Genomic DNA, 25,488 nt, shown 5'->3' with positions numbered 1-25,488 from the left:
AAGAGGGCTGAGACCCAGCTCTTGCGGCTCTGGATCTTACAGTTGAATTGTGGAAAAAGGGAGCAGGTGGGAAGAGAGAAATGCCAATGATGAGGGCTTGCTAAAGGCGGGGAAGGCAGCGGCAGGCGAGGAATGCACGGGGTAGTGACAGGGCTGCCGGGTGGCCCAGCTGAGCCCCCCAGGCTCAGGCCTGCCCCTTGCCAGTGGCCTCAGTCATGCTGACAAACACGCTGACCCTGGGAGTCAGGACTGGGCTGGGAGGTTGGAGTGTATGTGTCACTGACCTGATGGCCCAGGGTTGCCTGTCCTTCCTTTCCCTGTTGTGACTGGGGATTTGTTCCAATGTTCCTTGGGTCTCGAATTACCTTAGGAAATATTTACTGAGAACCTATAACATATGTGCCTGGTGCCAGGGAATGATACATTAGCGAGTACAATCGTCCTTCGTTATCCGCGGAGGATTGGTTTGAGGACCCACTGAGGATACCAAATTCTGAGGATGTTTGAGTCCCGCCTTCGGCCCTCAATATCCGCGGATACGGTGGGCCGATTGTATAGCAGACTCCATTCCTGCGCTCCAGTCCCACTCGCTTGTATATCCTGTCCGCTACAAGTCATTATGTCTCAGGTACACCGGTGGGGTGGCGTGAGGGTGCTTGGAGGTCCAGAGGCAGGAGAGCCACCCGGTAGCGTTGGGTCTCTCTGATTCTGACTCCGTCCCTCAGCTTCTCTCGGGTACAGTGCTTGGACACAGGATTCCCTCCAGCTAAGGTCAGAGCTCTGATTAACTCTAGCTTTTCTCCCCACCCAAGGCAAGAGCCCATGAAATAAATACAGCAGGTTAGAAGGAGAGATAAGCTGCTTGAGGTTTATTCATAAAGTATAAGGATGCACTCACTGGGCTTGGCCTTTTTTTTTTTTTTTTTAAACTCCTTTCCCTTCCTTTCCACCCAGCTGAGATTTTTGCTTGCTCTTCTCTGAGGGTCCTCAGCTGATTTTACCAGGCTGTCTGCAATCTGCTATAATGAGCCAAAGACCAGCACAGGCTTCCCTGGAAGCAAAGGTAGTTCACCTCAGAAGCCCTCAAGGATCCTACGGAGGCAAAAGACCCTGATCTGGTCAGTTCAGACCACTGTGGAGCAGAGAAACTGGTGTCCTTCCTGGAGCACCGCCTTCATCTCCTTGAACTGAGCCAACTGGCAGGCCTCATGCAGCCCCAGCCAGCGATAGGCCTGGTGCTCGTGGGAGAGACGGACCTCCACGTCGTAGTCCTTTACCTCCGCCAGCCAGTAGATGACGGTTTTAGGCTTCTCCCTGGCCACATAATTGAGCTCCCTTCTGAATCCCTCAATGACGGTCAGCTGGTCTGCTTCTATGCCTGCTTCCTCCTGAGCCTCCCGAAGGGCTGTTTCCAAGTCACTTTCTCCTGGTTCCACATGGCCTGGTTAGGAGAAAAGAAGAGGAGGTGGATATAATCTTCAACAAAGCTGGATTTTCCAGGTCAGATGATTTAAAGCTGGGGTCTCTGGCGACTTTTCTAGGTGTTGCTAAGCTTTGGCAAAATTCTAACATGCCTAGGGATGGGGTACAGGGCAGGCAGTGTCTGGCTCTGTGGTGTCTGGGCAATCCCTCTTCCCCACCCCATCTTCTCTACAGAGAGTGAAACAAAACATATATTTGGCAAGTCTGGTCTAGAATACTGCCCTTCGATGGTGAGAGAGACAGCCTCCCTCAGACCTCTACTTTATTTTTCTTTGGAGTTCTCTTCATCCCATATTCTCAGGGAGACCCTTCCCTGGGACACCTTAACGTGATTTTCCCAAAGAGGGGCAGTCCTTTCTTGCCAGGTGGGAGCTGGCTGAAGAGGGAGCACTTCACCTACAATGCACAGTGAAGACTTAACACTGTCTGCAGTTGGTCTCTGAAGTCCCAGGGCCAATGGTCTGTCTCCGAACCCTGCACCGAGGCACCGGCAGCAGCTGTTTCCAAGTAGCTATCAAGGCTCTTCCAAATTGTTTTCATCTTTCTAACTGAGCAAGGCCAGTTTCCAGTTTCATAGGGAAAGTCCTGATGGGAACTTAGACTAAGGACAAGCTGAGAGCCAGTTCTAAGAAAATTTGTTGGCAAGGCCCAAACCCAATCAGACAACTGCCAAGAAACTGTTGTAAGAGAACTTGAAGCTCTGCAGACTGCGAGCAGCCCTCAGCTTTGCCTCAAGCCCTCCCTGCAAGTTCTCAGCTTGCCCAGGGGGTGCCAAGAAGGCCTGAGAGGGGTCTGGCAGCCTCGGTCAACACATGGCTCCAGCAAGTTGCTGGGAGCCTCCTGGTTCAGGAGCTCATAGAGAGCAGGAATTCTTAGCTGTTCTCTTCCTAGTTCAAAGACAGGGCTACATCCTAGCCTCCTCCTTCCCAGCGGTCCTCAGAGCACTGCCCCGAGTCAGCTGCTGCTGCACAGCTCCCACAGAAAGCAGCCAGGAGCTTGGACTTAAAAGCCCATTTTCATTCACAGCTGCTAGCGAATTTTCTCTGTATAGCACCTCATATAGCCACGGACACAAAGACAGGTAGGTAATGCACCAGGGGAGGAAGGTGGGAGGGATGCTGGTGGTGAGACAGGTGACGCTGATCCAGGATGCCCGACCTTCCCTCAGAACTGTGTGGGAGTCTCTGAGCACACCCTGTCCAGCAGCATCTATTCAGCACTCTGCCCATCGGTGTTAACAGGGTAACTTCTCCCCCAGGCCCAAGCAGGGAAAAATTCAGAGAGGTCCTTTGAAATCTTTCAGCGAGAGGGACCGTGCAGTGTGACTCTGGTGATCAGGAGGCAAGTGTGAATATTCCTATTCATAGTATCTGTGACACTTCTCTTTTTTTTCACCTTGTTTCTCCTCAGTGAAACTTGAATGTGCAAATTTTATTTCCTATTCCCACTTCCTTGTTTTCTTCCAACCTTGGAGTCTTGTTCACCCCTCCCCGACCCCACTTGCTCCCTTCTGTCTGGGGGCTGTTCACTATGGGCTCCTGACCTGTAGCCCAATAATAACTTGACCCCAAGGTCCCCAATTCCCAGCCCAGTGCCTCTTCCCCTACCCAGCCGTTCACCACAGAGGCTCTGGTGACTGATGCAAGAAAACCAGGTGTTACGACTTCCCTGGCAGTCCAGTGGTTAAGACGCCGTGCTTTCACTGCAGGGGGCACGGGTTCAATCCCTGGTCGGGAACTAAGATCCCACATGCTGCATGGCGCGGAGAAGAGGAAAAAAAAAAGGAAAGAAAACCAGGTCTTGCTTCTGCCCTGGAATTCAGCCACAGAGTTCTATTTCCAGTTCTTCTCTGGCCTGGCATGGAGACTTTGTATGTAGAAAGGATCAAGAGCTCTTGCCCACCCCACCCCCTCCTGCTACACAATCACTGGGAAGCAAGCCTAGCAGGGTGCCTGGCAGGGTGGATTTCTGAACAGTGCTTGGCATTTCCCCAAAGCCCACCCCTCTGGCCTCACACCTTTGGGAGGAGTCCAGTGATGAATGCCATCTGATGCCTGCAGCAGTAGAAACTCAATTGCAGTGTTGTCCATCTTGGGAATGAGACATCTTCGGAAGATGATCAAGCCACATGCTCTCAGGGCCATGGTCTATCTGAAGGCGTAACAAAAAAGATGTTCGAAGTTACACAAAACAGGAAGATCCATACTGGCGGGCAGCACTCTGGTGCTGCGGAGTAGCACAGACCAGCTAACAGTGACCTCATCACCTATAGACAGAGGCAGCATGCTGAGAACCAATGGGGGGAAACCAGGAGTCAGAGACAGGCCTTTGTGTGGTCAGCTGGTCTGCTGAGACAGGCCTTTGTGTGTAACTGCAGGACCTTGGTCCCTACCTGTTAGTGTAGCTCTATCCCAATTCCTCTAGGTCTCCCAGCTAAAACAGGGCTGGCATGTGTATGTAGAGACTGGAGATCCTCAGAAGCAACCCCACTGAAACTGGAGAGGTGCGGGGAATGGGAGAGATGCAGTACAATATTATCATCAAATTCACAATCCCATTTCCCTCAGCCTCCAACCTGAGTCTCTGGAGCAAAGAGACCCCAACAATGTGGTTTCTGATGGCTCAGAGGGGTCACTTAGAAAGGGTAGCTTAGTGTACTAAAAATTTATTATTAATTTTTTTTCAATCTTTTATCCGTTTTGGAATGTTATACATTCACATGGTTCAAAACTCAAAATATAAAGGGGAACACATGGTAGAAAGTCTCTTTCCTACCCCATCAGAAGTGAACTGGCAGAGTAGTCGAGAGTGTGAACCTGGAGCCTGGGTTCAAGTTCTGGCTCTGCCACTTATTCACTGTGTGATTAGCTCCTAAGCCTGTTTCCACAGCTGTAAGACAGGATAGTAATAGCTCTACTCTAAAGAGCTGCTATGAGGATTACATGACTTAACTTTTGTAAAGTGCTTTAGAACAGTGCTTGGAATGTAATCTCAATACATTTCATTATGCACAGAAAAATGTCTGAAGGATACACATCATTAATCCTGTTTTCTGGGGGGATGAGATTATGGGGAGACTTCCATTTTCTGCTCCATATATATCTGTATTATTTGAAAATTTACAGAGAACATTTATTATTTTTATAATCAGAAATACAGTGAAGACAGACTTTTTTAGTCTTTTCCATTTAGCCTTTTTTCCATTTCAGAAAAAAATGTCAACGACAACAAAAGACAGGAAGGGAGTAGGAATATCTGCAGAAGTGAAAAAAGAATTCATCATCTGAAGGAGGACATGTAATCAAAGTAACAAAAAATATGAAAGATCCTTTATGTGAAGCCCTGCAAAAGAAAAACTTGTACCATTTGTTCACTCGACAAATATTTATTGAGTACCTACTATGTACCAAGTACTGTGCTTGGCCTTTGCCCTCACAAGAATATAGAATATAGTTTATATTCTAGTGGAAGAGGCAGACTTTAATCAAATAGTTAAGCAAATTTAAAAGTAATTGCCAGTAAGGTATGTGCTCCAAAGGGGAAATGTGTGATTGGTAACTTAACCCTGACTGAGGGATCAAGGAATGCTTCCTGGAAGAAGGGATGTTTGAGCAGAGGAGTAAAGGATGAGTAGAAGGTAAGCTGTCAAAGGGAAAGAGGAGAGAAGATGTGTTCCAGGTAGAGGGAACAGCATGGGCAAAGGTTCTGAGGTGAGACAGCAGAACTGAAAGAAAACCAGGTGTCTCAAATGCAGCGGAGGCCTGAGAGAGTGGCCCAGGCAGGGAGAGGCCCGAGTCGGAGGGTCTCATCTCCAAGATTCCAGGGCCAAAGAAGGAGCTGGTGCTAAAAGTGTGGCGGGAGTAGACGCTGATGGTCTCCATAGCCCCCTTGTTGGTGCTCAATCAAGATGAGCTTGCATTTGTCAAAGGCATAAAAATCAGACCCAAATCACAACCTGTTCCAGGGCAGTTCTCAGGGCTACCAACAGATGGTAATGTTACTCTAGAGAACAGTGGTTCCTTACTCAAAAAACCAAGCACACCCAACACTGTGACCTTTCCAAACCTTTCTATACCTGTAATGAGAGTTTTTAAGGATTGGAAATAATCTCAAAATGGGTTTTTGAAATGGTCTGTGCTCTCATTTACTGTTGGTGGGAGATTAAATTAGCATATCCCCTTAGGAGGACAATTTGGTAATAATTATCAAAACATAAAATGCACATTCCCTTAGACCCAGGAATTCCAATTCTAGGCATACTGACATACACAAATACATGTTTAAGATGTACACACACACACAAAAAAAGAAAAAAAGGGCAGAAACAAATATCCATCAATATGGGAATGGTTAAATAAGTACAGTATTTCATCTATATGATGGAAGATTATGAGGCCTTTAAAAAAGTGAGGTAGAGTCAAATGTGCTGCTTGTAAAAAGATTTTCAGTGGAAAAAGAATGGCTCATAACTATGTAAAGTATGGTTCTTTTTGAGTTTAAAATTCATATGTAAACTGGTATCAGGCTTTTACTAAATATGGTGTTCTGTTTCCCTGGTCTCCCCATTTATGCTGAGAACGTTCCTTACTCTGGAAGCCAGAAGGAACCCTGTCACCAAAGAACTCGTGAAGCAAGATTTCAAATGACTGGTTCCAGGTTTAGGCTGAAACAGGTACCTGATCCCATGCTTTCCTATCAAGATGCTCAGAAAGTATTAGCAAGTTATAGGTATAGGGCACCTTGCCCCTGCTTCGAGTGGAGTCCCATGGAATGGATGTTGGAACCCCTCAATAAGCTTAGGGATCCCAGACTAGTGGGCACAGTGTCCTCCCTCCACACCACTGCTATCGCCAATACAGCATGAGGAAACAAAGTTGCTGCGTGGGAGGGTGGGCCAAGAAAGACAGGCCTGGGGTGGCCATGTGGAACTACTGGGCAGAGGGGAGCAGGCCAATATTTTCCTATGGGGAGGAGGCTTAGGTTACTGACAGGGGTGCACCCAGCAAAAATGTATCTCAGTAGATACCAGTATTCAGCAGTGACCACATCTAAGAAGCAGACTGACCAACAGTTCATCTTGATGCAACAAGAAGAGCTAGGATCAGATAGATGCTCACTTTCTCTCTATGCTCTGCACCCACAGAGAGGACAGAAAGGCAGAACTCCTATTTGCCCTTCAATTGCTTGGCTTGAGCCAGCCGTCGTCTAGAATTTCTCCTTCCTTCCCCATCCATTTAACCACCTCCTCATCCTTTCAGCAACAACTCAGATGTCACCTCTCCTGTGAAGCCTTCTGGCTTCTAATCATTCCATCTTCTGGGCCTTTAACATGGCTTGAATAATCTTCTACTGTAGGGTTTGATAAGAGAAACAGAACACTATGAGCACAGTAAAGTAAGAATTTAGTATAGGGATTAGACCTTGTCCAATTAGGAAGTTGATGGAGAAATCCACACAACTCTGTCACTTCTGCATCTGGTGTTAGGCCTGAAGTCTCTGTAAGTCGGGGAGGCCAGCAGTTGGGAAGGAAAGCTGGCTGTGGAGGAGAGAAAGAACTGGAACCTGTGAGAACAAATCAACTTCTGTTCACTGTCTCCAAGCTCACTGACTCCAGTGAGTTGCAGGAGAAGCAAGGGCCCTTTGCCACAGAGCTGAACGTACATCTAGCCTAGGACTCTCAGAGCAGCTGAAGGAGGAGATTCAGCAGGAGTTGGGGGGCTGCAGGCCTGGGTGCTGTCCTGCACAACCAAGGTGAGCCAGCAGGTCAGGGTCAAAAGGTATGCCACCATGCCCGGTGTCCTTCACAGTGTACTGGCTGCTAATTCACTTCAGTTTTCCAAATCTTGCACAAAATTTTCTTGAGGTCAACCCCAACTGGAACCATACAGGAAGGGAATCCTGGGAAACTCGGTTCCAGCTCAGCTAAGTGGACACAGTACAAAGCCACCACAAGCACGCACGCCTAGTATGGTAAATCTCTGTCTGTACCTCTGGCAGGGAAGAGCCAGACTATGAGCTGTCTCCTGGGACCCAGCACAGCAGCTCTCAACAGATGTTCATTGACTCAACAGAACTGTCTCCCCACCTCCCACTCAAACAAATGTTCAGGGTACGTTCTGGGACTTTGGGAAATAGCCCAGTGTTTTCCTGAGGAGTGCCATTTACATAAAAGTCAATGGAGCTATTGTTGGAGGCTTTCTGTTTTTCTGGAGACCACGGAGCTGAAACTGTCCTGGGGTTTGAAAGTAGCCAGATTTCTCTCTCTCTCCCTCACACACATACACACACACACACACACACACACACACGTTCTGGCACGCACAAACTCTGAGTGGATTCAAACCTCAGGGGTTAAAGAACACAGCGTCTAATATGCAAAGATGCCTGCAGCCAGGATTGCGGAGGTGAGAACTCCAGGCTGACAGCAGGCAATTCACACTTCAGAAAAGTGGCAAAGTGCCTTAGGTGGTTAAAAAAACCTGAACAAAAAAACCCTCAATGTCATCAGAAGGTTCCAGAAGCTAACGAAAAATACTCTTGGCTTTCTCTATAGATACGAGGTTCAGGACTTAGGTGCCAAAAAATAATTCACAGATAAATGGCTCTACTGATGTGCTGTGTTCCAATATTTTCATCAAATTAATCAGAGTGCTACTGCAAGCATAGTTCAACCCTCAAAGCCCTCATAAATGTACCTTTACAGACAGAAAGAGCTCTCCAAATCCTACCCCCCGACTTGTTCCTCCTAGTGTAAAATCCCTCTAGCAGAAACAGTATTTCATCCCACCATGTTATCAATTAAGCATCTACCCTGTGCAAGGTTCTTCACGTGTATCTTTTCTAATGCTCAAGACAACTCTTCACAATAAGCATTATTATCTCCAGTTTACGATGTGAAAACTGAGATTCAGAAAGTTTAAAATACTTGCCCAAAGGCATAGCTGGTCTGTGAATGCTGAGATTTGAATTCAAGTAAGTCTAACTCCAAAATCTGTATTTTTCCCCCTTTATACTGCTTTGCTTACTGTGAAAGAGCAGGACTTAGGGCACAAGTGGCCCTGAGAGAGGACACGAAAATGATTTATAAAATCATTTCCAGTTCCAGAATTCCCACCCTTTGATCTATATTCATATGGAGGATTTTAAAGTTGTCTAACTGGACTCCTTTCCACAGAAGAGGTTTTAGTTGGAGGGTGGTATAGATGAAGGTCTTGGTACCCAAAGACAACCCTGGAGGGGTAAAGTGTAGTCTGAGGCCCCTAAACTTTGTGTCTCTGAAAGGAGTGGACAGAAATGAGGCTCCCATCTTTGAATAAAGCTCTCTCTTATAACAATAGCAAAAAGATAAAACTAAAAAGAAAGAAAGAAAAAAGCTCCCAACTACCATAAATTGAATAAATTGACAAAGAAAATGTTCCCTCAACTGCACCTTTCCCTGGACATCTGCCACTCTCTTTTCTCAGAGACCAAGCTGCTGAGTCATCTTGCTATCTTTGCTATTTGGCTGAGGGAGGAAACAGGAGATTTCACCTGTAATGACATGAATATTGGCTTCTAGGATGAAGCCAAGTCAGACAAGGTTGGGACAAAAATCATTTCTAGTGAAGGAGATCTGTTAAATGGCCTATTAGTGCCATCTGCTGTACAATTCTGGAAAGCCAACATGGGGAATTCTAATACTAGAGCCTGAAAGGATTCATTCGCGCATCTAATGTCTGTTGAGTGTGTCCCATGCGACAGGCAGTGGTAACAGGATTGAAGAGTAGATGGGAAGCTGAATACTAGTGAAAGTGGAAGATGTTTAAACAGACAAGTTACCAAATGTGTTTTTTGCCTCACAAGGGTATGTGTAAGATGTAAATGTAGCAAAGAAGGGGTGATATCTTTAGGTCAAGGGGTACGCCATAAGGATTTTGAGGGATGACTAGGAGTTAACCAAGCAGAATAAAGGTGGCAAGGGGCACTCCAGGCCAAGGGAGGAGTGTGAGCAAAGACCCTCAAGCACAAGATGACATGCCATTGATAAAACTTAGTTTCTATCCCGTAGGCAATGAGGAGCCTTGGACTGGTTTTGGACATGGCTGTAATATGGTTAGGCTGACATTTTACAGAGACATTCTGACAGCAATGAAAGTGGAGAAAGAATTAGAAGGTAAGGAGGCCAACCAGTTACAAGCCTGTTGCAAACAGTCCAGATGACAAATGATACAGAGTCAAATTAAGGCAGACGCAGTGAGAAAGGAGAGGAAGGGATGAATTTGAGAGGTCTCAAAGAGAAAATCAACACTATTTGCTGTTTCACTGTCCAAGGGAGAGGGAAAGGGAGGGACTAGGTAGAAGTAGGAGGAGAATGTACGCAAATGATTCCTGTTTGGGACAAGTTGAATTTGAAGTGCGATAGACTACCCACGAAGTAAATGGACACATGCGTCTAGAGTTCAGTGATCACCTCATCCCATCTCTTCATTTCCCAAGGCTGAAATTTCCTGTTAGAGAAAGATTTTGCTTCCACTGTAGGTATCACTGCAGCCCACCTCCCTCCATTTGGGTAAAGCTGCTTGTACATCTGGTATTCTAAGTATTTTCATCCTCTTTCAGTCAGAAACAGCACGGCACAACACAGAAGCATGGCTGGCTTCACAGTGAGACTTAGCTCCCTAATTTAACAGTGTCTTACTTTGAGCAAAATACTTAACTATTCTAGGCCTCACTTTCCTCATCTTACAAACAAGGAAACGACAACCTACTATTCACGGTTGCTGTAGAGTTTAAAATAAATAATGTATATGTAGGGTCTGACATAGATATACTGAATATACGAGTCTCGCTTACCCCTGTTATCATACAAGATTATCAGAAAGCTTCTCTATGTTATGTTTTAAGGGCATGCTCTTAGCTTTTATTGACAGTTGAATCAAGAAATGGCTTTTCACATTTTCTGCAAAACTACTGGTGATCACACCATGTATATCCCTGATGGCCCCACGAGATAAATTCCTCTTGATATAGCTACTAGGAAGAAATTCCACTCTTTTGAAGAATGTATCGCTTCCTGAATTATTAGTTATTTAACTGACAAGTTTTGAACTAAATTGGGTACTCAGTTACAGTACATCTGCTGGCTCCATTGGCTAGTATATTTGCTTGTTTCTATTATGAAGATAATAGCTATCATTTTTGGAAGAGTTACTACTTGTCAGGCATTGTGCCAAGTGCTTTACCTTTGTTATTTCACTTTATCTTCACAACAAGCCCACGAGGCACTACTGACAGTTTTCAGAAGAGGAAAAAGGAATTTACAGTTCAGACATGTGTCTGAGTAGTGACTCAAAAGCAGATCTGCCTGCCTCCCAACATCACTGCTCTCAGCCTCGACTCTACGTTAGCTACATTTGCCTATTTGATTGCATTAAGTTTATTTTAATTTGTCATTCATATATTTTCCCCTTAGGAGATATAATAAATACATAAGGTCCAAACCAAGCCACAACAAGGAAAAAGGAAGTTTTTTTTTAGGTAGTGGGACTCTCGTGTGACTTTCTTTACTTCTGCTATAATTGCCACGATATGATCCATTCAATAAATGAAGCTATTAGAAAATATAAAACCTCTTTTGGAAAGTATTTTAACAACAATGTTAAAACTGAGGCCCAAGGAGGGGAAGGAATGGACCTCGAGTCGCTGGACCCTACACACGGAACTCTGGGCTTCTGACGACCCACCCGATCACCACTTGCATGAGGGCAAGCAAAGCTCGCTGGGCCACTGATCCCTTCTCCCTACGCATACAGAAAAACTGAGGTCCTGCAAGCGTCTGGGGCCTAACCTAACCACGCCCCACTGCCAGCTTGGAGGAAGGAACGTCCACCTCTGACCCTACAGCGACGGGAGATTAGTCAACTGCAAACTCCCATATCTCCGAGCCTCAGTTCCGCCGCGGAGAACTAAAGCCAGTGGTCCCTCCCTAAGATTTACTCACCTTCCGAAGTGGAAGCAGGCAGGAGGCGGACCTTGAACGGAGACCTGGGGTACGTCGACCAATCCGGAGAGCTCCATTGCGCTTTGGGCGACCAACAGCTCCGGGCATTAGGATTCTGGACCCGCCTCAAAGGTGAGGTTCTCTCGCTTAGAACATCGCGAGATCTCACTTAAGTGGAGTAATTGGTTGAAAGACCGAAAGACTGAACTTGAGAGATACGCCCACTGTTTCATTAGTTCCCTGATTGGTCTTCTAGAAGAGAAGGCGGCCCACGTCCACGAGTTCCCTGGATGCCCATTGGTGAACGGTGTTGGACTGCCAGCGCGCTGGCGTCGGCGCGGGCGTTCGAACCGGCGCTTGGCGGCGTTACCATGGGGGTGCGGCCTGGCGGCAGGCTCAAGCTAGTGAGCTGACAGCACGCCTCGGTCGCCCGCCTTGGGGCTCTTTGCTGTCAGCTTTTTCTCCTGTCTTCAGACAGAGGAGGAATTTGGAAGCCTCCGAGGTGAGAAATTGCAGGGGAGAACCGGGGCGGGGTGGGCTGCTCGGGAGCCTTGCTGCCTGCCCCGCGGGAGAGGATGCGCAGGGCGCCCGCCAAGCGCGTGAGGAGGCGGGCAGTTGGGAGGGAACTGGGAGTTGACCTCTCCCGATGGTCCGAACGTTCACCCACTCGCCTACCCTCTCCCTCACTTCTCCCGTGAAACCTTTTCTGAGTCTCGAAGTCCTCTTTATCCCTTTGAACCTATAGCCCTGACTGGAACTTCTCTTAGAGAGCTTCTGTTCCTCCTTGGGTACTGCCGTGAACCCCATTCTCTTCCCTTCTACCATATAATTCTGAGGTCTTTGAGGCAAGGCAAGCATCTTTCACAATGTTTTACACATAGTAGAGTTTTCAGGAAATATTTGTTGAGTTGAATTTAATTCACCACAAATAAATTGGATTCCCCTCTATGCCCTGCCCCTTTTTCCCTCCATACAGAGACTATTTTTTATCTTTATGGGGGAAGGGGGAGGGCATCCTGATCTCATATGCAAAAGGACCTGAAAGTTTACGGTTGGGCTTTCCACTCTTCGTGAAAGGGAAAACTTTTAGATTGCTTACTACAACTCTTACCGCATTGTGGCTTTTAGTCTGGGTCTCCCAGTGTTTTTATTAGACTCCCGGTTGGTCTTTGCTTAAAACAAACCATTCTGTTGTTGCTGTATGCCAAAAGACTTGATCTCAGTTTCTTAATGACCCACAGCTGTTGTCACATTTTAAGTGTTTTCTCTGTTGTATTTCTGTTCTGCTTGTAGTCTCTCTACTTCGGCACATATAACAGCTGCTCCGGTAGCCTATCCGTTTATCAGGTGTCCGTGATAGAACTGCATTACCAAGACTGTTGTTTCATTGTTAACTCCTAAGGCTATATTCCCAATATGCTTTGTGGATTCTTATATCAAAATCATAGCTCAATGATGACTTTAATGAAAGGATTGAAAAAAGTCAGGTATAGCAGCTCTGTTCTTATTACCTTCTTATAAAACTTTGAACATAACCTTATAGCTAAACTTTATACCTGTGGCATGTAATGGAACCCGGACTGGGGATTCAGGGTTTGGTCTTGGCTCTGTCTCTCTCACTGTGGCTGGCTTTGCAGGTCATTTAGCCCTTTTAGATTTCACGTTTTCCATGTGGAAAATCAAATGTTTGAATTAGATTAGAAGTCATGTGGCTCTATTATCAATTTAGTCAAGCGGTTGATGCCAGGTAGACATCATGCACTCAGCCTTCCAAAGACCATATAGCTGGAAGTAATAGCTACCATTATTGAGCATCTACCCTGTGCAAAGCACTATATCATATCAAGGGCTTTACATAAATATTACATTTTTCTTAGCATAAGACATTAAGCTACTGCCCACATAACATTTCATTAAAAACTGTTGGTTTATGTTGTTAATGAAAATCTTTGGCTATTCATAGTATGTCCTTGGGGTAAACTAGGGCATGATTCTCTCATCTTCCAGTTTAGGAGGAACAGCAGTTTCTTACTCTGGGCTGCAGTTTTGTTTGTAAAGTGAGGGGTTGATTGAACCATTCTTCTCAGATCCCTTCAGTTTAATTGATGAATTAATCCAGTTTCCTGCGCTGGCTCAGCAAACCTATTCATAATTTGTTCAGAGTAGGCCCTCAACAGATTTTGTTAAATGAGTAATAGGATTCTACTTCTTGTACTTTTGAGTGTTGTGGTCATTGTATACTTTCCGAGATATTGTCTCAAGGATTTTGATGTTCATATCCTATTAAACAAGAAGACTTTTCCATAGGCATAAACTAATAGGTACCATTCGTACTGGAAAAATTCAGTTTTCCACAAGTTTGTCTTTTTCCTGTGTAGGGAAAAACCAAATATGCGGGGTCCCCACAATTCTCTGTGACACCAGCTGGGTGTCCTACCGTTTAACTCAATCTAACAGTTTACCTGGAGATAGTGTCAGGTCCCAGAGGTTAAGGGCTTAGTCCCACAAGACTGCTCCCATACCACTTCAGATGCCAGTCACCACTAGTTAGGTCCCCAGATACCCAAACTTCTCTCAGATTTGGCTACAAATTGGAGGTTCCCACGTCCCCCTCCTCAGGTTTGATTAATTTGCTACAGCAGCTCCCAGAACTCAGAGAAACACGTTTATCACCATCAGAAGTTATCTTGCTTATTTGAGTATTGATTATCTCCTTCCATTAGAATAATAGCACCTTGAGGGCAGTGACCTTATCTGTTTTGTTCCTCAATGTCTAGAAAGGGCCCAGCTCATAAAAGTCCCTCAAGCTATTTCTTGAATGACTGGATGAAAGGTTTTTGTTGTAACTGTGACCATAACTGTGCCCATAGCAATTCGTTTGAGTGATAGAAACTTCCTTCATTTTTTTGCTCAGGGACAGTGAGTCAGGGCACCACCAACTCTGCTTTAGTTTTCTTGAGTAATCAAACTACCCTGATACAAAAGTTTCTATCACCTATGACTGCAAATGGTATCAAATGCTTTTGTATAGTTCTAAAAATAGTGTAGGGATATTTATTCGTTAAATAATTATGGAATGTTTGTTATTCCCAGACATTGTATTAGATTCCAGGGATAAAAAGATCAATAAGACACATTTCCTTGACCACAAGATCATATTCTAATGGAGGAAATAGACATACTCATAGATAATTATTACAGAATGTAACTGCAATGATAGAGATATGCAAAAGGTATGATATGAACATAGAAGGGAAATCCAACCACATCTGGGGAGACCAGAAAAGAACTCATTTGTGTTTTAATCAGTGGGTAAGAGGTAGACAGGTAAAGTGAGGTTTGATGAGAGTTGGAGGAGACCATTTAAGAGCACAATGTGAATAAATGCACAGAGATAAGCTGACTAAACTGAAGAGTAGGTGGGAGAGAGAGGAATGGGCTAGACTGTAGAAGGCTTTGTAGGACATGCTAAGGAGCTTGGACTTTGTCCTTTAGATAGGTGACAGGATGCCACTGAAAGGTTTTAAATAAGGGAGCAGCATGGTCATAACTGTGCTTTCAAAACAATGACCTGGTTCTGTAGTGTGGAGGATGGTTTGGAGGGGGCAAAACTGGAGGCAGGGAGAGCGGTTAAGAGACATGTAATGATCTAGGTGAACCACCATCTGAGGCAGAACCACCAGGGCTGTGGTAGTAGGAATGAGGATAGCAAAGAGGAAATCTGACAGATATTTAGGAGATTAAATTGACTGGACCTGTTGATCAGATTTGGGATTAAAGGAGAAGGAGGAGTCTAAGGATGCTTCCTAGTTTAGCTCTGAGTGACTGTATAGATAGTATTTTGTCACTTACCCTACCTCAGCCCTCACTTCCCCAAGGAACAAAGAGATGGAGGAACAGATTTTGTGGGGAGTTAATGAGTTTGGTTATTGACAAGTAGTTCAGATGCTGAATCATGAGGACATTTTGATAGTGATACCTGCATGTTTTTGCTGCAAGACAACTGTAAGATTGTTAGTTTTATTGTGAGGTGAACTAAAGTTACACTGGAATTCTGAAAGTACTCAGTTAATAACATTGTGCAATATCCAGGCCAAAAAGACTAGTTGAGATTTCACAAGCAATGAGGAGCAGTACTGTGTCTCTTATAGTCTTTTTTTTTTTTTTTTTTTTTTTTTGCGGTACGCGGGCCTCTCACTGTTGTGGCCTCTCCTGTTGTGGAGCACAGGCTCCGGACGCGCAGGCTCAGCGGCCATGGCTTACGGGCCCAGCCGCTCCATGGCATGTGGGATCTTCCCGGACCAGGGCACGAACCTGTGTCCCCTGCATCGGCAGGCGAACTCTCAACCACTGCGCCACCAGGGAAGCCCTCTTATAGTCTTTTAAGTTACCTGCTTATGCTGGGATTTGATTGGTTAAAACTAGTGGTGTAGAATTATGTAGCCAACAAATAGATATCTAATCACTTTCAAAAACAAATTCATGTAGTTTATAATAAATTATGCCTTTGTTTCTTCATTTGTATAAAGTGAGGTGATGACAACGTCCATCTCTCACAAAAAGTCTTGGAAGATTAATCAGGTAGCATAATTATGTATTAATAATTTAGATCCCAGTGAATGGAATTGTTGTTTTAATCGTTCTTTGCTTTCTCAGCATCACTCCTTTAGAAATAATTTCTGGTGCCATTGTGGCAACGGTTCCCAAGAGGATGTAACCCTGAGTAAAAGCATCTCTGTCATCTTAATAATTCATAAAAACTGATTGTAATCGTTATTTTTCCAATTAAACATGTGAGATATATTTTGTTGAAAGTATTTTATAACTGCAAAATGGCAAAAAATCTGAAAATGACAACTTCTGCAATTGGATTAGACCAAGATTTAAAAAATAAAACACTGAGTTTAAACCCAATATTGGTTACCACCTGTTCCTGGGAATTCTTTCAAAATTAAACCTCTATATTTAGAGAGGTAATACTTGAACTGTTTTAAGATAACTGGGTTCAACAATTTTGTTATGCTTATTTTTAGGTGATTGCTCCCATGTTTTGCACCAGACTTAGAAATTTTTAAATGTCATAGTGGGGCTCTTGAAAGGAATTGCAGTAATTGCAAAGCATTAGCTACTTAACCATAAACAAAGGTGAAGCTTGTTTTTCAGTTACAAAAAGAAACAATCTTTCAAAAACTACTTTTGGGTATAACTCACATGATTTGTATCCCCAAATTCACATCCAGCCTTAAGAATTACATTAGGTATCATATATTCTCACTCTTTGCAGCTGTTGTTTTAAGCAGCTGTCTAGTATCCCTTGTCTTTTAAGACCAGTGGTCTATAGATAGAATAATCCCTAGAGTTTGAAATAACTTAATTCCCTTGTTGGAGGAAAAGTGTATACTTTATTATCCACCTTTTAATCTCTCACTGATAATAATGCATTTCTTGTGTTCTTAATTAGGGGTCTTATGCCTAATGTGGGGTACACAAACATCTTAATGCAAATTCATTGAGAATGTTGGGTTTGTATTTTATCTGTTACTAATGGTACAGTGGGTTCGATGACTTTTTAAAAAAGTTATCATTATTAGTGGTTGCCTAGGGCTGGATGGGTTGGGGGTTTAGTATGTAAATATATTAAAAGCCATTGAATTCACTTTAAATGGGTGAATTCTACGGTATGTGAACTATATCTCAATAAAGTTGTTATATATGTATATTTTGAAAAATTAATTAATTAATTAATTTTGTGGTACGCCGGCCTCTCACTGTTGTGGCCTCTCCCGTTGTGGAGCGCAGGCTCAGCGGCCATGGCTCACGGGCCTAGCCGCTCCGTGGCATGTGCGATCTTCCCGGACTGGGGCACGAACCCGTGTCCCCTGCATCGGCAGGCAGACTCTCAACCACTGCGCTACCAGGGAAGCCCTATTTATTTATTTTTGGCTGTTTTGGGTCTTCGTTTCTGTGCGAGGGCTTTCTCTAGTTGTGGCAAGTAGGGGCCACTTTTCATCGCGGTGTGCGGGCCTCTCACTATCATGGCCTCTCTTGTTGCGGAGCACAGGCTCCAGACGCACAGGCTCAGTAGTTGTGGCTCACGGGCCTAGTTGCTCCGCAGCATGTGGGATCTTCCCAGACCAGGGCTCGAACGCGTGTTCCCTGCATTGGCAGGCAGATTCTCAACCACTGCGCCACCAAGGAAGCCCTATTTTATTAAGTGGTCCTTGTCACAGTTTAGGGGAACTCAGTTGAAGAAATATTTCTTGGCAATCAGAAGCTATTTTAGTCCTTGTATTTCATACTACCTCTGTATTAATGAGAGCGTATAATATGTTCTAATGCCTGCTGACCTTCCCGTGTAGTCCCTTACTTTCAGGAGCAGTATATTCATTTAAAACATGTATAATTGAGGAAGTAGAAAGTGGAAAATAGTAAGGTGTTCGAAAAGGCCACTGAGGTTTAGCGTATCAAAGCTGTGTAACCTTAGGCAAGTCACTTAATCATTCAGAGCCTCAGTTACCACACAAAATGAAGGTGTTGGATCAGATCCTAGTTCTCAAACTCTGATGCCCACAGGGCTAACCAATTAAAGTAAATAAATAAAGTTGGTGGGTATAAAGGAACCGGGAGCAGGGGACCATGGCGTATGGATAGTATATGCTCTTCTAAAGAGATCAGCTATAACTCAATTTTGATCCGTTGTTGCTTTATCTTGTAGGCCCAATGTAACTGTATCTTTAATTTTCAAGAAAAGCAGAAACTGGATTTTTTTTTTTTTTTTTTTTGCGGTACGCGGGCCTCTCACTGTTGTGGCCTCTCCCGTTGCGGAGAGCAGGCTCAGCGGCCATGGCTCACGGGCCCAGCCGCTCCACGGCATGTGGGATCTTCTAGGACCGGGGCACGAACCCGTGTCTCCTGCATCGGAAGGCGGACTCTCAACCACTGTGCCACCAGGGAAGCCCTCTGTGAACTTTTTTGTATGTGCCTCCTGAAGCACACATGCAGAAGCTTTTCTGAGGTATATACCTAGGAGTTGAGTTGCTTGGTTGTATACTGTATGAACACTCAACTTGGTAAGATAATGCCAAAGTGTTTTTCAGTGTTTCTGATTTAGCCCCATGATCCTTTACCCTGAGAGTTCTCCATAACTCTCTGCCTTCTCTAATTTATTGTATTCTCTCCTTCCACACCTTTTTCCCCTTAGTGAATATAACCTGCCTCACTGCCCCTTATTTTCTTTCTAGACAACCATATGTTCTCTGCCATTAAGAACTTTTCCTCTAACATAATAGAATCATATTTAGAAATAAATATTACACTTTTACAGTTACATTATAAATAACTTGTTAAAAATGCCTTTTAAATGCTTTTCCATGCAGAAATATTTATTTTAAAATTTAATGGTCATTTAAAGAACTTTGTAAGTTTTATTTGTCAGGTTTGATCTAAGATTAATTACATTTAAGTTCTGTTTACTGTGTGGTTTTTTTAATTACCTCACAAATGATCAGGTTATTTCTGGCATTTGTGAACTTTTAGTTTCCAGGGTTGCTCAGCATAAATAATTTGAAATTTTATTTTCGAACGGAGAGGATTTTTTTAAACTTGGGAACATGAATTATTTCTGAAGTAACTTTGAATATTTTTCTTTTAAAAAGGCTGTGACACACAGATGCTTTCAACTTTTGTTTTTTCTACTATAAATGCTACCCAAAGCCACATTTTACTTTCCTCTTCATTATATTCTTTGTAACAAAAATAAATACACCTTTAAAGAGGAATTATTTAATTAACCATTATAAAAATAACAAAGATTATTTGATACTATGAAATCCATGTACAAACGAGTCAGACTTTTTTCTCTTTTTTTTAAACAGGCTGGTTTATTTTATTTAAAATAAGTAAGGGGGCTTCCCTGGTGGCGCAGTGGTTGGGAGTCCGCCTGCCGATGCAGGGGACGCGGGTTCGTGCCCCGGTCCGGGAGGATCCCACGTGCCGCGGGGCGGCTGGGCCCGTGGGCCATGGCCGCTGAGCCTGTGCGTCCGGAGCCTGTGCTCCGCAACGGGAGAGGCCACAACAGTGAGAGGCCCGCGTAACGCAAAAAAATAAATAAATAAATAAAAATAAAATAAAATAAGTAAGGGTAGAGTTCCTAAGATTCTTCATAGAATGAAATTGGCTTTGGTTTATGCATTATTAGACTTATACTGAATTACTTCTTGAAAATTATTGGCATCACACCCACCTAGAACATGTTTGGTATGCCCTTCTAATTTATTCAACTGAAGCTCTTGAAATTTTCATTCTGTGCTAGAAGAGTGTAAAAAATAACTCAGCCTGTGCATTCTTAATAGCTCTTGACCACAGCTCACATTTCCCCAGAAAACTTCAATACATTTTCTCAATTTCTTCCATGGTTAATTTTGTTTTTGATAATTATAGAAGTGAATGTTTTAGGAAAAGCACTTTTCTCTGTTAGATACTAGTGTAACATCTAAAATTTAATGGTACAGTGTTTCTTTTTGGAGTGGTAAAAGTGCTCTAAAATTGGATTGTGGTGATGGTTGCACAACCTTGTGATTATACTAAAAACTATTGAATTGTACACTTTAAATGGGTGAGTTTTTTGGTATGTGAATTATATCTCAGTAAAGTTATTAAAGTTTAATGATGTCCTAGAGGGATTTATTGACCCTTTTTTTCCTTTTCCTCTTTGATAATTGAAGTTTTGGGAATGTCACATAAATTTGAGAAACTAAAAATAGCTTGGATGCTTTAGAACTTGGGCCATTTTCCCCCTGTTTTTCTGATTGGCAAGGAATATATAGACCTTAGATTTAAGTTTTCTACTTTTATAGTGATCAAAAACCTTTATTAGAGATATTGAATAATCTTGACAATTATACAAGCAACAGTAGATTATGCTATTTTCTTCAAATTTGTTTCACTACTTGTTTTTCTCAGTTAAATTAGACTGATTTAAGAAATTTTTTCCTTTATTAGCAGATGTCATTTAGGTCAGTGAAAAAAGAGCTACGGTAAATAGTATGATCATTTTAACTTTTTTCCAAAGGCCTAAGAAAGGAAAATCACAAAATTTTCAGTCACTAAATGTTAAATAGATTTAAACTAACAATGACACTATATGATTTTATTTTACGACAAATTGTAGAAAATACAACTCATCTATAGCGACAGAAGGCGAGTCAAAGATTACCTGGGATCAAGGGTGGAGGAGAGAGTTGATTGCCAAGGGGCCTTAGGAACTTTTCTGATGGGACTGTCTTGATTGTATTTTGATTAATGTGGTGGTTACATGGTTATATATTTGTCAAAACTTATGGAACTGTACACTTAAAATGGGTCTAGTTTGTTATACATAAATTATACCTCAGTAAAGTTGATTAAAAGAAAATCAATTAAAATGACCACACATACACATGACTTATATTTGTATCAAGTGTTGGTCTTTTGATATGTAGCATCATCTAGTGTTTGCACATTATATATAGTAACCAGGCACTTATGTCAACTATTTATGCCAGTGAAGGAGAGAAAAGTATTTGTACAATTGTCATCGATGAAACAGTATTACATTAGTAGAAGCCTACACATAGCATTACTATTAATTAATTAGTATATTTTGCAAGTATAGTACATCTACTTCAGTATATCTAATTTCTTACCTTTAGATTCTGTTATGTATTCAGCTTTTCATCAGTCGAATAATAGAAACCATCTTTTAATAGTGTTAAAAGTTTTTAATATGTTTTATCTATTTGTTTCTAATAAGTCAACACTTCCTACATGCCAGGCACAGTGATCCAGTGCTGAATAAGAGAGCATAGCTCCATCCTTATGGAGTACTTTACAATTTTAAAATTAGTTTTACATAAATTTTTTTTTTTTTTTTGCGGAACACGGGCCTCTCACTGTTGTGGCCTCTCCCGTTGCAGAGCACAGGCTCTGGATGCACAGGCTCAGCGGCTATGGCTCACGGGCCCAGCCGCTCCATGGCATGTGGGATCTTCCCGGATCGGGACACGAACCCGTGTCCCCTGCATCGGCAGGCGGACTCTCAACCACTGCGCCACCAGGGAAGCCCTAGTTTTACATAAATAATTTTATCACATCCTTTGAGAGAGGGAAATAAAACTCAGAGAAACTAAGTGACTTTGTCCAAGTTTACACAGCTAAATGACTGAGAGTTATCTGATTCCAAATTCAGGTTCAGGCAGTTTAGGTGGGTAGAGTTACATAGTTTAGGTGGATGAATGGAAAATTTGAGGGGACATGTTAAATAGTTGGATCTTATCCACATCCTGGAATTTGAATAAACTTCCTTAATTGTGTATAAAGTTGCATGTATTCCCCTTCCAGTTTATCTTCTCTGCCACCAGGATAAGAAAGTTTGAATTTCTGCCAACTGGATTTCTTCCAAGACCCTATTTCTGATTGTTACCCCAACAGCTGAGACCTAGCAGTCTCTGGGTTTGTCACAAAGGAGCACTCTGCATACTAGTGACATTGAACGTGAGTGGGCCCTACATGTAAAAACCTGCCCATCTGGCCTCCGTTGGATTTTGCTGATTTGCAGGGCATTTTTCAGGTGGTGGCAGCTGTGAAAGATTCCATGCTGCAGCACAGATCTGCAGGAGACAGCCACTCTGTTGAGCAGCGTAGATAGAGGGCCTGTTAGGGGGGCTGGCAAGGAGCTGTCTGCAGCTACTTTTGAAGGAGGCAGCATGGAATAGTGCAAAGAACATGGGACTAGCCATGAGAAGACCTAAGTTTGAATCTTAGAACTGTCACTTGATAGCTGTGTTACCTTGGGCAGGCAACTCAATTCATTCCAGTCTTTCTCCTCCTAAGTAAAATGAGGGCATAATATGTGCATTATGGATGAATCTCATAATCATTATGCTAAGTGAAAGAACCCAGATACAAAAAAGAATATATTGTATAATTCCATTTATATAAACTTTTAGAAAAGCAAACTTATGTATAATGGCAGAAACATCATACAGATCAGTGGTTGCCTAGGGCCAGGGGCAGAGGGAAGGATGGAATGCAAAGAGGCGTGAGGAATCTTTTGAGGATGATGGAAATATTCTGTATTTTAATTGTGGTGATGGTTTCACAGGTGTATTCAACTGTCAAAACGCATGGATTTGTACCCTATTGTGCACACACACCCAAAAGGGGATCTTGAAGCTATTTCAGGGCTTAATAAGAAAGAATTGAGGGAATTCCCTGGCAGTCCAGTGGTTAGGACTTAGCGCTTCCACTGCAGGGAACATGGGTTCCATCCCTGGTCAGGGAACTAAGATCCCGCATGCTGTGTGGCACGGCCAGAAAAAGAAAGAAAGAAAGAAAAACTTGAAATAGATTTGGATTATTTACCATTTGTACAGGAGGGGAGAGAAGCAGCACAGATTGGTATTTGTGTTGTGTATTTATAGGCTGCATATTTACCCTTTCTGCTCTAGGTTACCCAGTAAAGTTATAGCTAATATAATAGGAATTCTCCAATACTAAACAAAATCAACAATCATCCATCTTGACCTCTAACTCTTCCTTTACCCCTTTGTCATTTTTATCTGAATTTTTATGAACTATTAATAGGGGACATTTGAAATCAGATTTCTTAAAATATTTGAAATACTTAATTTACTAAAAATTTTTATTTATATTCCATTGTCCGGTCATTCTGCTTCTTAGTGGTTATTATATCCTATCACCTTTATGTTGAGGAACTCTATTGACATCCTTATAGTCACAGTGCGACAAAGATGTCAATTGTAAATGCTTAACTCCAGTATGTAGGGAGGGCTGCAAGAAATAAAATGGAAATGACTTGCCCTCCCCAGCCCCCCAAATTCTCATCCTGTATTCTATTAGTGATTGTAAATGCCTCAATGTCCTTCTTAATAAAGCCTCCCAGAAGCCACAACTAACTGTTTGGGGTTGACACTGAAGTCAGAACTTGATCTAGAAATACTATTCAGTAACTCAAATATGAAGTGAGTAGTGACTTTCCTGGATTAGCTACTTGTAGCTGTATAGCGTTATTCCTGATCTCCAAAGGGAAGAGAAGGGCCGGTGTGGTTGTGCTTATTCTGTCCCCTCTTTCCCTAATGCCCAGGCCCTCTTTGCTTAAGACTTGCCAGGAATATGTAACCTTTAGCTGGATGTGGGACAAAGGGCAGCTACTTCTAAAACAGAGATATGTGTTTCTTGGAAGAAAGCTGATTTTAGGTTTTGGCCAGGAAATATACAAGATGAATCTCTCAAAGACTAAGGCAATTGATAGAAACACATGAAATATATAAAACCCATGAATTAATAATGAATTTGAACCTGCCTCGCCCCCTCAAAAAAAAGCAAAAGCAAAACCCCAAAAGAACTCATTGGACACCATCCAAAATAGGGCACTACTACAACTTAACTCTGAAAATTAGAAATTAAAAGAAAGAATACTTTTATGCCCGCCTTCATGTGCAAACTCTACTTTGGGTAATCAAAGAGCCCTAGTTGTTGACAGAAAGTTTTTCTTTGTAGGAAAATTCCACAAAGAATGATAGATTCAGAAAATCACCGTTTTGCAACCCCAGTGAAATAATTGAGGCAGGTAGCGATCAACAGAGGATGAAACCATTGGATTGATTGGTTGATGAGAGAACTTTACAATGAAGGAAATCAGTCTGCAATTTGCAGACATTTGTATGTATTCTGATGTGATGTATTATGAAGCACATGATAACACCTATGAAGTATTTTTGCCCCAAATGTGGAACTTGATTCTAATATAGGGTTGCCAGATTAAGCCAACACAAAACAGGACACTTAACCACTGTGCCACCAGGGAAGCCCCAACAGGGTTTTTAAAATAGAATTCTGGTATAACCAGACTAAATAAAATAGTTTATGTAAAGTACTTAAGCATAGCGCTTGGCATAAAATAAAACTTAGTAAATTTTAGTTTCATCAGATCATCAAGGTAGTATGACCATCAGCTGAAATAATGGGATTGGCCTTGTTATATAAAATGTGTTTTTTTTTAACAGGGTATTTATTTATTTTTATTTATGTATTTTTGGCTGTGTTGGGTCTTTGTTGCTGTGCGCAGGCTTTCTCTAGTTGTGGCGAGCTTGCGGTGTGAGGGCTTCTCATTGCGGTGGCTTCTCCTGTTGTGGAGCACGGGCTCTAGGCATGCTGGCTTCAGTAGTTGCGGCACGTGGGCTCCAGGACACATGGGCTTTGTTGCTTCACAGCATGTGGGATCTTCCCGGACCAGGGATCAAACCCATGTCCCCTGCATTGGCAGGTGGATTCTTAACTACTGCACCACAGGGGAAATCCCTATATAAAATGCTTCTTTGACCTATATGAAGTATTCAGGGTGATATTGGTAAAGACACTGTATATGTTAGGCTCTTCTTGGTTGTAAGGACTCTGAGATTGTGTCCATTACCTTGGATGATGGGTCTTGTAGAGAGTTAGGAAATAGAAAAAATGGCTCCATAGCCACATAAGCAGGCTTAATGGAGTATTCTTTATATTTTTTGATGTGGACCATTTTTAAAGTCTTTATTGAATTTGTTACAATATTGCTTCTGTTTTATGTTTTGGTTTTTTGGCCATGAGGCATGTGGGATCTTAGCTCCCCAAGCAGGGATCAAACCCACACCCCCTGCGTTGGAAGGTGAAGTCTTAACCACTGGACCGCCACGGAAGTCCCTTAATGGAGTCTTTTAATCATTTAGTTGCCTTAGGTAAAAAGTAGAAATGGTAGAACCTTTTGTCCTGTGTCCTGTCTAAGCAGATTCTGTTCATTTGACAAATATTTGTTGCTAGCACAGTGCTAGGCTGGGTGGGATCGTATTCCTTTTCTCTTTAAGAATTCTCACTATAAAAAAAAAAAAAGCTCACTATAGTATAAGGCAGAGCCACCTTATCGTCTCTGGAACAAGGCTGGCAATAAATTAAAAAATAAAAAATATAAGTCTGTAATACATACCCTGTAAGTT

The 25,488-nt window shown here is 42.7% G+C and overlaps 2 protein-coding genes across 5 annotated transcripts in view; one reads left to right on the top strand and one right to left on the bottom strand.

Moving 5' to 3' along the window:
- The window catches only part of KIF24 (kinesin family member 24), an 85,044-nt gene that overhangs the window by 13,381 nt on the left and 46,175 nt on the right, over positions 1-25,488 (top strand). For 2 of the 4 annotated variants that reach the window (XM_070045756.1, XM_070045755.1), the window contains exon 2: positions 10,934-11,963. The exons of 1 other annotated variant lie outside the window; for it this stretch is intronic. The gene's annotated coding sequence lies outside the window, so the exon portion shown is untranslated. Of the gene's footprint in view, positions 1-957; positions 1,501-10,933; positions 11,964-25,488 lie in introns of those variants that run through there. One more of the 4 variants, XM_060301052.1, reaches the window with a different exon arrangement.
- Positions 451-11,618, bottom strand: NUDT2 (nudix hydrolase 2). Its single transcript, XM_030832717.3, has 3 exons — positions 11,462-11,618; positions 3,500-3,633; positions 451-1,441 (listed from the first exon to the last, which is right to left on the bottom strand). The coding sequence occupies exons 2-3, from the start codon at positions 3,624-3,626 to the stop codon at positions 1,125-1,127; spliced, it is 444 nt and encodes a 147-aa protein (XP_030688577.1). The 5' UTR covers positions 3,627-3,633; positions 11,462-11,618; the 3' UTR covers positions 451-1,124.

Source organism: Globicephala melas, chromosome 6, assembly GCF_963455315.2.
Source record: "Globicephala melas chromosome 6, mGloMel1.2, whole genome shotgun sequence".
Taxonomy (NCBI): Eukaryota; Metazoa; Chordata; class Mammalia; order Artiodactyla; family Delphinidae; genus Globicephala; species Globicephala melas.
This window is presented reverse-complemented; position numbering and strand designations above follow the sequence as displayed.

What these genes read in the sequence shown, in the direction of transcription:
- NUDT2 (XM_030832717.3), bottom strand. Translation starts at nt 3,626, where the DNA reads ATGGCCCTGAGAGCATGTGGCTTGATCATCTTCCGAAGATGTCTCATT. An exon ending in TCACTGGACTCCTCCCAAAG is followed by an intron (nt 1,442 to 3,499) that starts GTGTGAGGCCAG and finishes TCTCCTAACCAG; the next exon opens with GCCATGTGGAACCAGGAGAA.